The 12,310-nt window shown below is 31.3% G+C and overlaps 1 protein-coding gene across 3 annotated transcripts; it reads left to right on the forward strand.

Annotated features, from left to right (window-relative positions):
- Nucleotides 1–533: 533 nt before the first annotated feature.
- Nucleotides 534–8,335, forward strand: LOC135846041 (venom protease-like). Of its 3 annotated transcripts, XM_065364998.1 has the most exons (9): nucleotides 534–688; nucleotides 780–976; nucleotides 3,063–3,152; nucleotides 3,319–3,612; nucleotides 3,749–3,890; nucleotides 7,371–7,537; nucleotides 7,644–7,748; nucleotides 7,824–7,981; nucleotides 8,071–8,335. In XM_065364998.1, the coding sequence occupies exons 3-9, from the start codon at nucleotides 3,077–3,079 to the stop codon at nucleotides 8,230–8,232; spliced, it is 1,104 nt and encodes a 367-aa protein (XP_065221070.1). In that variant the 5' UTR covers nucleotides 534–688; nucleotides 780–976; nucleotides 3,063–3,076; the 3' UTR covers nucleotides 8,233–8,335. The 3 variants fall into 3 exon arrangements, with proteins under 3 accessions (XP_065221070.1, XP_065221069.1, XP_065221068.1); XM_065364997.1 differs by lacking the exons at nucleotides 534–688; nucleotides 780–976 and adding an exon at nucleotides 2,540–2,813; XM_065364996.1 differs by lacking the exons at nucleotides 534–688; nucleotides 780–976 and adding an exon at nucleotides 2,540–2,749.
- The last annotated feature ends 3,975 nt before the right edge of the window (nucleotides 8,336–12,310 follow it).

Below are 12,310 nucleotides of genomic sequence, written 5' to 3' on the forward strand. Positions count from 1 at the left end.
ATTATTGGGATTCAACTACATAATCGATTATCGATTGTAATCGAGTTTTGAATTGAAAATCTACTTTTAACGCTTAATTTGATTTTCTATTTTAAACAAGATTAATCATTATGAGATTGAAAATAAGAAAATGTATCGATCATTGGGATTCAACTATTCGATTATCAGTCATAATCGATTTTTGATCGGAAAGTCTATTTAAAGGCTGAAATTGATTTTTTATTTCGAACATATTCGGTCATATCACATGGAAAATCGCAAATCAGTCGACTACCGGGGTTCGATCAATCGATTTTCGATTAAAAGTTCCAAACATTGTAAATTGATCAATTTTTTTCAAGTTTTTAATAGTCTGATATATTATTAAAGTAGGCAGGTACCTATCAGAGAATATGACATGATATCAAAATGTCAGAATTGGGTCGTTTTTGTTTTAATCAAGATCAAACACCTAGTGTTCATGAATTGATGAGCTACCTATCTAATTTTTCGTTATAAAGATTTACCTACCTGTTTAATTATTTTTGCAGATTTTTTCGCAAATCTCAGAGAAGTTTTGTATTGGACTACTTCGATGCACTTGATTAAGGTGATATGAAGAAGAATTCAAGATCAAAACATCATATCATTGAAGATGAAATCCAATAAGAATCGTCTAAAACGAGGAATAATTGGATGAATTTGATTGGTAGGTAGGTAAGAATTACTTGAGGAACATTTTTATTAAAAAAATTTTTCAATAAATTTTAATTTTTACTTCTATCTACTTTTTTTTTTAGAAAATCATTTATTGAAAGCACCGAAATGGGGCTAAAAAATCATAATAGAATCAAAACCATCAGCCATTGCAGATGAATTACTCGAAAAATCCCTCCAGGAATATTTGCAGCAAGAACGGATTCAAATTGCTAACCTTTAAAATCCAACTTTACCCGGGAAAATGAGTCAGTTCGGATGACTTCAGGTCTATATTATGGTACGAAAATCTAAAAAATCAATCCCATTAACAAAATGTGGTACTTAAAAATATAAAAAACTATCGCCCAGCAAGGTCAATGGGCTTATGACCTTGTAGAAAAATATTCAGGTACACGAATATGTATCCTAGCGTCTCGTCATTATAATAAATTACAGAGCATAATTTTCAGAGTTCTTCATAAAATTACTTTGAAAAATTTTCTATTTGAATACTTTCATAAATATAGGTAATAAAATAAGCCCATTTCTCGAGTAAAATTTTCTAAATAATTGATTAAATTGTAAAAAAAAAAACAAAAACGCCCAAGTTTATAGCATCAAAACCAACGCCTTCATTCTCAATTATATACAACCAAAGTAACACGATTGAACAATAAAATACTTCTGCTCATACCTACCTGTACCTACAGATGTAATTTGCGATTTTGCGGTCAGCAATAAGCACAATTATAATGAAGCAGTGTATTTTTAATTCCATTAATAAGATTACAAAAGGATTATTGGAATAGATATTTTTTCTTGCGTATACCTATAATATTTTTGCCTACAAACTTTAATTCAGATTCAAAAAAATTAAAATTATTCTAGAGGCGTTAACTTTACCTATACACAATCAACGGTACTTTTAAGTCACCACAGCAAATACAAGGAACCTTTGCTTATTTGCCTCTAGGCAGTCTAGGCTTGAAAAATGGTTCAATCGTTGACCACACGAACGGTCATTGTGTGTATTTGTAGACCTCTTGATCCAGGTAGATCGAGCAAAGAATTCAAAAATCAAAATCCTAGATTTCGTAGAAATATTATTCGGTGATTCACGTAGGTATATTTATTGTCACTGTATCTTCCGAAGTAGGTAAATTATAAAAAACCCATTGTCGATAAATGCAATGAGCGTATTAAATATCCGCTTAGACACCTTATTTTTATCATTTAAAATGGTGATAATTTTCTGCATTTATTACGCATCGAGCCATAGATGATGATCGGTTATTACTTACCTATTAGTAATTACGATGAGAATGAAAACGAATTACAAAATGTGTATTCCCATTACTTATTTACCCATTTTTAATAAACATGGAATAGAACTTACAAATTCATACCAATCCATCAGATCAGTTCACGAAGATATGAAAATTAAATCCCGTCGAAATGCTAAATATATAGATTTCCATCCGAACCGAACCATGATCATTTAGGCACATTATAACCATGTGATACAGACAGGTAAAAAATCAGTAAAATTTGCGGCCAATAATCGTACACATTTGTCGGCACATTCGAGCAACTCTACACCATAAACTTACCAATCATCCTAAAACCATGAAAATTTCGAAACAATCATTATATTTTTTTCAAATTACACAAATACGAGTGTATAAAGCTACACGATGATATCATTTGAGAAAAAGGGTCCGATTTTTATTCGAAAAAAGGTTCGAGAAATTGGTCTCGTATCCTGAGCTCGTATCAATAATGTGTAGGTTTTTACAGTGAGTAATAAACTATACAAACAGGTTAATCTTCGTTTCCTTGGATAACCCAAGCAAAACGAATAATTTATTTATGCATACTACACCGTTTAATTAGCCAGTTTGAATTCGTCCACGGAAGAAGACAGATATTAGTTGTTATCAGATTATCACTGTTGTAAAAAAAGTTTACGAAAAAGTGTATCTTGGTCGCTGTTGCTGCTTTTTTCCGCAAAGGTTGATTTGTTTTCCAGTTGTGTTCATAAAATATGTCAATTATTTTGGCTAATTTAAAGGTTTGTGGTACCTTACCTGCGTATTTACTCGGTTTACTTGTTTAATTTTATAAGAAAAAGGCTGGTAAGTCATCCGAATTGATTTAATGTGTCTTTTTAACATCGAAACGTTAGTATCTACCTATTGTTTTCGATATATAATCAGAATGTTACGTAACGTAATAATGAGATGAACTTTGAGATGTTTTTTGTAAATTTTATAGATCGTACGCTCGATCTGAAAAACAAAAAATAATCTACGCACTAAATCCTTTTGTTTCGAGTTAAATTGCTCAGAAATTAATTCTCGGTGGTTGTTTTATGTTTTTAATAGACTGAATTGTGAATATGAATGGAGTGATTCAAACTATTAGCGTATTATTAGTAATACAAATAAGCTGTTCCTACGGTCAAAGCACATCTGGTAAATATTACCTACCTATTTAGTGTTTACACTTAAGTAATTATGCAATGTTAAAAATACTTACCTAAGTAGGTACCATATAGAACTTGTTCTTCAATTTCAACTCACATCTAATCTATGTAATGGGTAATTGCTAATCTATTATTGAAATATTTTCACTTTTCAGCCAATTCCAAGTGCCTTACACCGGATAATTACGTAGGAAAATGTATAAGCATTAGAGATTGCAAAGATTTACTTCTATTACTCGAATACAGAGGTAAAGATCCCAGAGTGGTTCAGTTTCTTCGTAAATCGCAATGTGGAGTAGCTGGCAATAACCCAAAAGTATGCTGCAGTACTGGAGTTGTAAATAATCCGAAACCGCCGCCATCACCACCTAAAGATGATTCTGATTCGAAAGTTTGCGGAATTCCCGATGTATCTCAAAAAATCATTGGCGGAGAAGGAGTTGCTCTGGGTATGTTATTTGAGTGCAATTTTTGAAAATTTCTACACGTATTTCCTGGATCTGTTTCTAAAAAGATCAATATGTATGAGTAGGTACCTGCTTCGTAATCTTAAATGCTGATAAGTTGTGTATTTAAATTGAACAGGAGATTACCCTTGGATGGCTGCGTTAGGATACAGAAGAAGGAAACATGCTGGACCAGAATGGATTTGCGGTGGAACTCTGATTAGCAGCAGATATGTGTTGACAGCGTCCCATTGTCTTCATGGAATCAGCCCATGGGAATTGTAACGTATTAATTTTGTCTACCTATATTGATTTATTTTAATAAGGGGCCTTTTTACGGGGTTCATTCTTCATTTTGATTCTTAGAAGATTTTTCAAAGGAGTATTGATTCAAAGGTATTCCTTGGCGAATATTTTGAGGTTCTTTGTATACATTTTTGAAGCTCTCAAAGGGATATTTATGATATGATTTCGCAAAAAATGAAAAAATAAATCAGGCAGCTAACTTTGGAAAATGGTTATTTTCCCAATGTTTTGGGTTCATGTGGAATTTTTTATCTTTGTTCAATGTTTGTCATTTTTCAACGTTTTTCGATAGGGGGGGGGGGGGGACGACGAGGAGCAGACAACAAGAAGTTTTACCAATCTTTATTTGTCAAACTACTAAAATTTTAAATGAATTCAAAATAAGGAGCTCACTTAAAAGGTTTTTTGTAAGGTTTAATATTGTGTATCATTTAGTTTCTTAGGGTACTTACTGTCTGAAAAACGACTGAGAAAAATATTATTTGGAGAAGATGAAGATGATCAATGATCATCGTTCAAAATGAAGGGAAACCTGTATTGAAAAAATACGTATTGTTATTGAACAAATCCACCTTCTAACAATACAAGTTAATATTTATACTTTCCATTTTCATGGTCAGTGACTTCATCAAAAATGAGCTATCAGTCCGTACCTACTTAATCGCCGAAATCTGAAGTAGGTCCAGAGAAAACAACATTTTGATCCATTTCCATTTTCCAGCTATAAAAAAATAAACTCGTGAGCGATAATTTATTCAAAATCAAATTTTCAACCAACAAAAAATCTATAAAAACTGAAATCTTTCATGGTTTTTTGAAAAATTGACATCAGGTTGGGACGATTGATGAGCTCTTCGATTTTGACACTCACAATAATTAGTCTGAGATGAATTGCTTCATAAAAAAATCATTGTCATTCAACCTTTTTCTTTTAGCCAAACTCTGTTTGGGGCTGTTTTTTTTTTTCTCAAAAATCATTTGTTCCCGCAATTTGAGACTCAGGCATCACATTGAAGCAAGTCAAAGAGTTTTCCCCCCATGACAAATATTCTTTCTAATTTTGAAAAGGTAAAGATAGGAACCTAATTGTTAAAAATTGAACAATTTTGTGCTTTCATTTTCCACTTTTTTTATAGGTAGGTACCTACAATATTTTCTTTAGGGGTGTGGATAAGGTTAGCATAAAATTGAACTTCATATTCGTGTTCGGGGTGTTCGAGTCATGAAAATGACACCAACATTATGAAAATATCTCAACTTTCAATAATATGCCTAGTGAAAATTGAGTTGAGGGCAGAGGCACTGGAGGGGTATGGATGAGGTAGCATAAAATTGGACTTGACATTCGTGTTCGGGGTATTCGATTCATATGAAAACAACACCAACATTATGAAAATATCTCAACTTTCAATAAAGTGAAAATTGAAATGAGGGCAGAGGCACTGGAGGGGTGTAGATGAGGGTAGCATAAAATCGGGCTTCATATTCTTGTTCGGGGTGTTCGAGTCTTATGAAAATGACACCAACAGAATAAAAATAGCTCAACTTTTAATATAGGTAGTAAAAATTGAGGTTAGGGCAGAGGCACTGGAGGGGTGTGGATGAGGGTAATATAAAATTGGACGTCATATTCGTGTTCGGAGGGTTCGATTCATATGGAAACGATACCTCGTTTACCAATATGACAATAATTTACACCAGAATCCATTTTTACCCCCTCTGTAAGTTTTTTCAATTTTTAACCACGACTCACCTCAAATTTATTTTTGAAAAAAATATAAATAATATGTTTTTTAGGGGTCAAAACACACTTAAAAATGCTATTCCCATTTTTGCGCCGAATCATGGACATCGCTAAAACAGATAAACATAGCTAAAAAAAACTCCATTTTGAGGAGAAAATATGGGGGATGGGGGTGAAAATTTTTGTGGGGATACCTCTTATGGATGCTTACAACATACTAAAAAATTTTAAAAATCGGTTCACAAGGGGCTAAGAAAATTTTTTTAATTGTAATTTCAGAAAGGAGGGTTTTTCAAAAACAGGGGGGCAAACTCACCATACTTATCCACCTATAGCCTTTTAGCCTTCAAATTTTGTTGGTAAAAATTTGTAGAAATTTTAGCTTTTCAAAAATCTACTGGAGGCTGCAGAACTGTTCAAAACCGATCTAAACAGCTTTCAACCGATTCGGGGGGGGGGTCAAAAGCAGTGTACTTACCAAATTTAACCTTTCTGGGTCAGTTTGGTAAAATTTTGATTTTTCCGCCATTTTTGACTCAAGTTTGATTTTCAAAAGTCCCCCCCCAAATGATCTTTAGCTCGTAAAATTGTGGCTGATGATGTAATATTTTTGCACGATCTTTCGATTTCGCTTTGTTCGGTTCAAAAATTGTTCTGTAGGTTGAGATCACATCCATTCAGCTTTTGAGTAGGTCTAGGTACCTACATTAAGAATTTAAAACGCTTTACTTGCTTGAATTTATTTTGAAAATGTCCCCCCCCCCTGAAATGATAAAGTAAGCAACATGCTCAACGGTGTAAAAGAATGGCAGCAGAAGAAGAACCTGTTTGTATTGTAACATTTGTCAGGTGAAGGGTGTTGGCAGAAATTTTCATTTTTATCTCATACTCAGCATAATTTTTACTTACCTATTCATCCTTCAAGTTCTTTTCTAAGCATTTTATTGCCAACAAAAACGATTTTCCTTTAAGATTGAAATTGCTTGTTGAATTTACTAAACCTGTAGAATTTTCATAATGAGACGATGAAGGCAATTAGGTACACTAAGGGGAAAGGGTTCTCATCCAAGAAATAGATAGATTATCTTCTTAGCAGATTTGAATTGGTAAAAATCTAAAAAATCATGATGCCATGTCTCATTTTTTTTCAAAATTGTAGGATTTGAAAAAAAGAAATCGTTTACAAAAAAAAAGGGCATTTTGAACTCAATGTCTATTGTTCTTCAAAATCTTCATTTTTTAGGGGTATCGGTGTGAGAAAGGGGAAGGAGCAAGAAGGGTTGGATTGAATTGACCGATATTATTCGAACTAAGCATCCACAATCAACATTCAACGAGCCACTCAATTTTTTTTTTGAATTTTGATCAAGAAAGTGAAAAACAGTGTTCTTATTCATTTCAACTTTTTCAAATCAAGTGACAACTGTTAACTTTATTCAAATTTTTCATCACCCATAGTTTTAAAATCTCACAAAGCATTCAACCAGTCTTGAGATATGACCATTTAAATTTTTCGTTATTTCGCGAGAAATCACATTTTTTGGGTCTCTAATCGTTAGATCATCAAAAAACACTCGTAAAAAATAAACTAAATCGGAGAACCCAACCACATTTTTGGTTTTGAGTCTGCATATTGTGAAATAAGTTTAGGTTAAGTTATCATTAAAAATAAATTACCTACGTATCTTATTTTTATTATTGAATTTATCAGGTATATGGTTCGATTAGGAGACGTGAACTTGAACAGTACAGTCAACGATGGCGCTACACCTTTGGATATTCCCATTGAAAGTACACTGATTCATGAAAAATACACTAGTTCTCCAATAACCAACGACGTTGCTCTGGTCAAACTGAAATATGCTGTGCAATATACAGGTAGATCAATTTTTATTTCTCATCATTCAGTCTCAATATTTTGACTGGGCTCTAATGTATGTACCAGTACCTACCTACCTATCGTAATTATTATATTTTGACGCAGATCTAATCAAACCAATATGTCTTCCGGCGGCTCAAGATTTCAAAAGTAAGAATATTTTAGACCACCAATACGCCTTTGTTGCTGGCTGGGGAAAAACTTCATTCAGTAAGTGAAAAAAACAATTATCGAGCACTTTGAAATTATAGTAGGTAAATTTTTAAAATCATCTACCTGTTGCAGCTATTACAAACTCGTTCAGCTCTCATCTTCAAGACTTGCGTGTTCCTATTCAACCAATCGATGTTTGTAAACAAGCCTATAAAACGATTCCAAGATCGTACGTAGACGATAGGAATATCTGCGCTGGATATTTACAAGGACAAAAGGATTCGTGTCAGGTTAGTTTTCAATCAATCATTGGATAGGTACGTAAAATTAAAATTAAAAAAAAAAATAAAAACAAAAAAAAATTATTTGTAATTTACAGGGTGATTCTGGAGGCCCACTGATGTGGATCAATTCGTACGATTCAAAGTACTACCTCATTGGTATCGTTTCATTCGGTTATAAATGTGCTGAACCAGGGTATCCTGGGGTTTACACGAAAGTTGCCGAGTATATGGACTGGATAAGACTTCATGCGAAATAATTTTTTTTTTTAAAAGATGTTCTATATTTTTAGTGAATTTACTCCTATAATCTAATCTTCGTGTTATTTTTTTATACGTGAAATAAATTTTTTTTTAACAACTGCTATTGACTTTTTTTTCAGAAAACAAGTTTTTAAAAATTTAACCCGAAGCTACGAACATTGTGGTAGGTAGTATAGGTACCTAAAATATGTACAAACAGTCGTAATTACGATTCGAGTTCAAATGTACTAATTATTGACTAATTTGATCCAAGTTGAGATCATCATTCTGCGGTTTATGTAAAAAAAAAAAAAAAAAAAAACTGAATAATGGTTGTCTAGTTGATAAGGTCATAGATAACCCTGATATTGCAATTTTACGAGGGATAATAATTGAATCTTCGGATACACGAGGCGATAAATTAGTTTTTATTCTGTTTAATTTACGATGAACCGTAGTTAGGTAGCTACAAATTATTTAAAGAACGTAAAAAACTTATTCGCGACGATACGATGAGGAAATGAGTATAATATCGCCATCGCGTCATCTTCAAAACAAGTTGAAGAGAAAAGACATTTTTATTGGGCTATGGATAAGTATTTACGAATGAACTACAAAGTTTCATATTGAAATTTATTTCAAATAATTAGTATTCTGCAAGTTGATGTGGTTCTTATCTCAGGGGAAAGTTGTAGGCAACCATTTTTAAAAATAGTTGCGAATTTAATGGATACCTGTGTTTAAATTTGCATGCTAAATACCTATGTATATTTGCCTTCCTATCTAGTACAAGTACATACTCATATTGATTTTTTTCATTTTTTATTTTTTTATTTTTTTTAATGAATATTTTTGTAAAGTAGGTATAAATTTTGCCTTCGAATAATGTTTATTATCTTACCAATAATTTTCTGAGAGCTGTACAGTAATTTTCAGATCCATTTACTTTGTTAAAAGAGTTGCATATATTTAAACTAGAAGGAGCTGTAGAGTCTTGTGAATATTAATGTAGATAAGTACATACATAGGCAATATTTTTATGAAAAGGTCAATAAATGACCATCTCGAAACCGTTTCAGACCACATAAACTATGACGTTTATTAAAGTTTCATCTTTGACGATGATGACGTCAAAGAACAACGATTCGCCGAGTTAAATACGATCATTATATAAACCAATCGCAATCAATTCATCGAAGGTGCACAAAACAGGAATATACCTATTAAGCTCGCAAAACGTTAAATCTTCCTCGTTCTCCTTGACGGTTAGGTAGGGTACCTATCAATAAATAACTAAAAAAAGTGTATCGTCCAAAAAAATTTAGACGAATACTTCATCGTAGTCCGATTTCGGTTGATTAAATCGCTCCGTATCTAAGATGGTGGTGAATAGTGATGGTATTATTTTCTTGGCACTCTGGCCAAAAAATGACCCGTATAAAAATTTGGCGAAAAATATTTTCTTTTCGATTTGATAGTATAATCAGCTATCTACGTCATTCGACATGCATTGGAATTGTCGTTAATCGTTGTAAATATATGTATTCTTTCGAAACGTTTCGATAAAAATGTAGGTAGGTAAATAAAACTGAATCACTATAATCTGAAATTTTAAATATTTATCTAAGGATTTTTTTTTGGAAAATGAGGAGTTCCGAGTTCAGTTTTAAGAAAATGGCGTATCTAGCTTACTAGCTTGATTTTATAACTTATTTGAAATCCTCCCAAAAAGTATGTTTTCATTTTTAATACAAACGTGAGTAAGATTGAGAATACGAAAAAATTTCACGTGGCCCTGAATTTTAATATCTAACTACGTAGAAATTTTTTTAAAAAAATTCTTAAAATTTGTGACAAATAAAATTGGTCAAGTTGACATGAGTCACTAACTGTTTTGAATTTCATCAAAATTGGCGGATGTTGACAAAAAAATAAATGTCTAAAATCATTGGAAATTATAAAAATAGTGATAAAATTTTGGTATAATTGGTATGAGTTTTGAAAAAAAGACGAATTTGAAAGCACTGAAATTTTTTATTGCTCTAATTGTTTTGAATTTCATCAAAATGACCGATGTTGCCGAAAAAATCAAGATAGGTACCTAAAATCATAAAAAATTACAAAAATAATACCTACCTAAGCTTACCAGCTTACCTATGTAGTAATTGGTAAAATTGACAGGAGTTTAAAAAAATGAAATTAAAAGCATTTAAATGTTTTACTATACCTACAAATTGTTTTGAAATTCATCAAAATGAGCAGATGTTGACACAAAAAAACACCGTTAAGATGAAATTAGGTATTGATTATTACAAAAATATAATTATTATAGTAGTGGAATTTCGGTGAAATTGGGACTGAAACTGAAAAAAAGCAAGACTGAAATTTAAATTGTTCATTTTTTCTAAACAATAAATTCCAAAATATTACAAATTTGATGGAAAAACAAGTGGAAGTAGTGGAACTAAATCTGAAAGTGGAATAAAAACTGAAACTGAAACTAAAACTACAAAAAAAAAAAAAAAAAAAAAAAAAAGATCAAACAGAAAACACTAAAATAAATACCTACTAAAATTTTGTAAATAGCAAACTTTACAAATTGTTCTGAATTATGGTTTTCTGAATAAAGAAACACTCACGGAAAATTACAATAACAAGAGTACCTACCTAATGAAATTTAATCAAAATTGCCTGAAAATTTGAAGACTTCAAATTCACTGAAAATCAGCTAAATTGAGAGGAAAATCACTCAAAATTTAAAAAAAAAGATAAAATCTCATTAAAAATGTGAAAAATTGGCCAAACACATACCTACCAAAATGCTTAAAATGTTGAAAAATTTGTAAAAAAATTCTATAATTATTGTTCAAATACCTAATTGAATGCATTAAAAATTGGCTGAAGAATCAGGGACGGTTGTAGTTACATGTTTAAAACAAATTTAAAAAAAAAACAAAACAGTGTTTTAAACGCATTTTTTTTACAATTCCAATTTTCTAAACAAAAACATGTTTTTTTCAGTTTTTTGTACGAAAAAAGTGGAATTGAATGAACTGTATTTTTAGATTATCATTTTTTCCCCTGTACTTTTACAAATTTTGTGTTTTGATTTCAACTTTTCAATATTTCTTGAGCCTTATAGCAATTTTATGATGCGACATCTTAAAAATTGATGACTGGATAGTGGATATTTGAAAAATTGAATCCGAAATAAATGAATTTGTATTGAAAATACATTTTAAACAAGAAAAAAGTCTGTTTTTTAAAAAAAACATTTTTTTAAAAGATCTTGTTTTTGTACAACCCTGTGAAGAATTGACTAAACTAAAAGGTCACCAAATTGAAATAAAAATCTTGATTATTATGAAGGAGGTGGTCTAAAAATACCATCAAATTTACATAAAACAATTTAACGTTTTCAAAAAAAAAAAAAAAAAAAAAAATGCACATGCTACTGAAATTTTACTAAACGAAGATGATGGGGCAAAAAACTCAAAAAAAGATTTTGAAAGGAAAAGTATGGCAAGAGGCTCCTCTAATATGTACATTGAAACTCAAATTATGTTTCAAAAGGTAAAAAGGAGGATTTCGAATCGTTGGTCCAAAATTTTGATTTTAAAAAAATTAAGATGAATATGCGAAGAAAAACTACATTTTTGTTGATTTTTCAAGTCTATTTCTTGAATCTATCCAGTAAAAAAAAAAAAAAAAGTAGCATTAATCCCGAGGATGGTCTGAGGGGAGGGGGCGCTATTAAAAATTCTCAAATACGTATTAGTTTTTCAACAAGAGTTTGTCTCTGATAACATGTTACTAAAATAGGTACTTACTCGTATTATATTTACGAGCTGGAAAAAAAATTGTCGAGAAATAAGGAGAAAAATTCAAAATATCCTAAAATTAACGCGGATTTAAAATCAAATTCATGTTTTTAAACTCGCTTATAACTGGTTTTGAAATCGTTCATCTTCATCTTCACTTTCAATACCAAGCACTCGTCATTCTTCGATTGATCTGGTACCATGATTCTGACTGAATTTCAAGCAGAAATGAATTGAAGGAGTTTATCAGCTAATTTCAATAATGATACCTATT

The sequence above is a fragment of the Planococcus citri genome, chromosome 4 (genome assembly GCF_950023065.1).
Source record: "Planococcus citri chromosome 4, ihPlaCitr1.1, whole genome shotgun sequence".
NCBI classification, from domain to species: Eukaryota; Metazoa; Arthropoda; class Insecta; order Hemiptera; family Pseudococcidae; genus Planococcus; species Planococcus citri.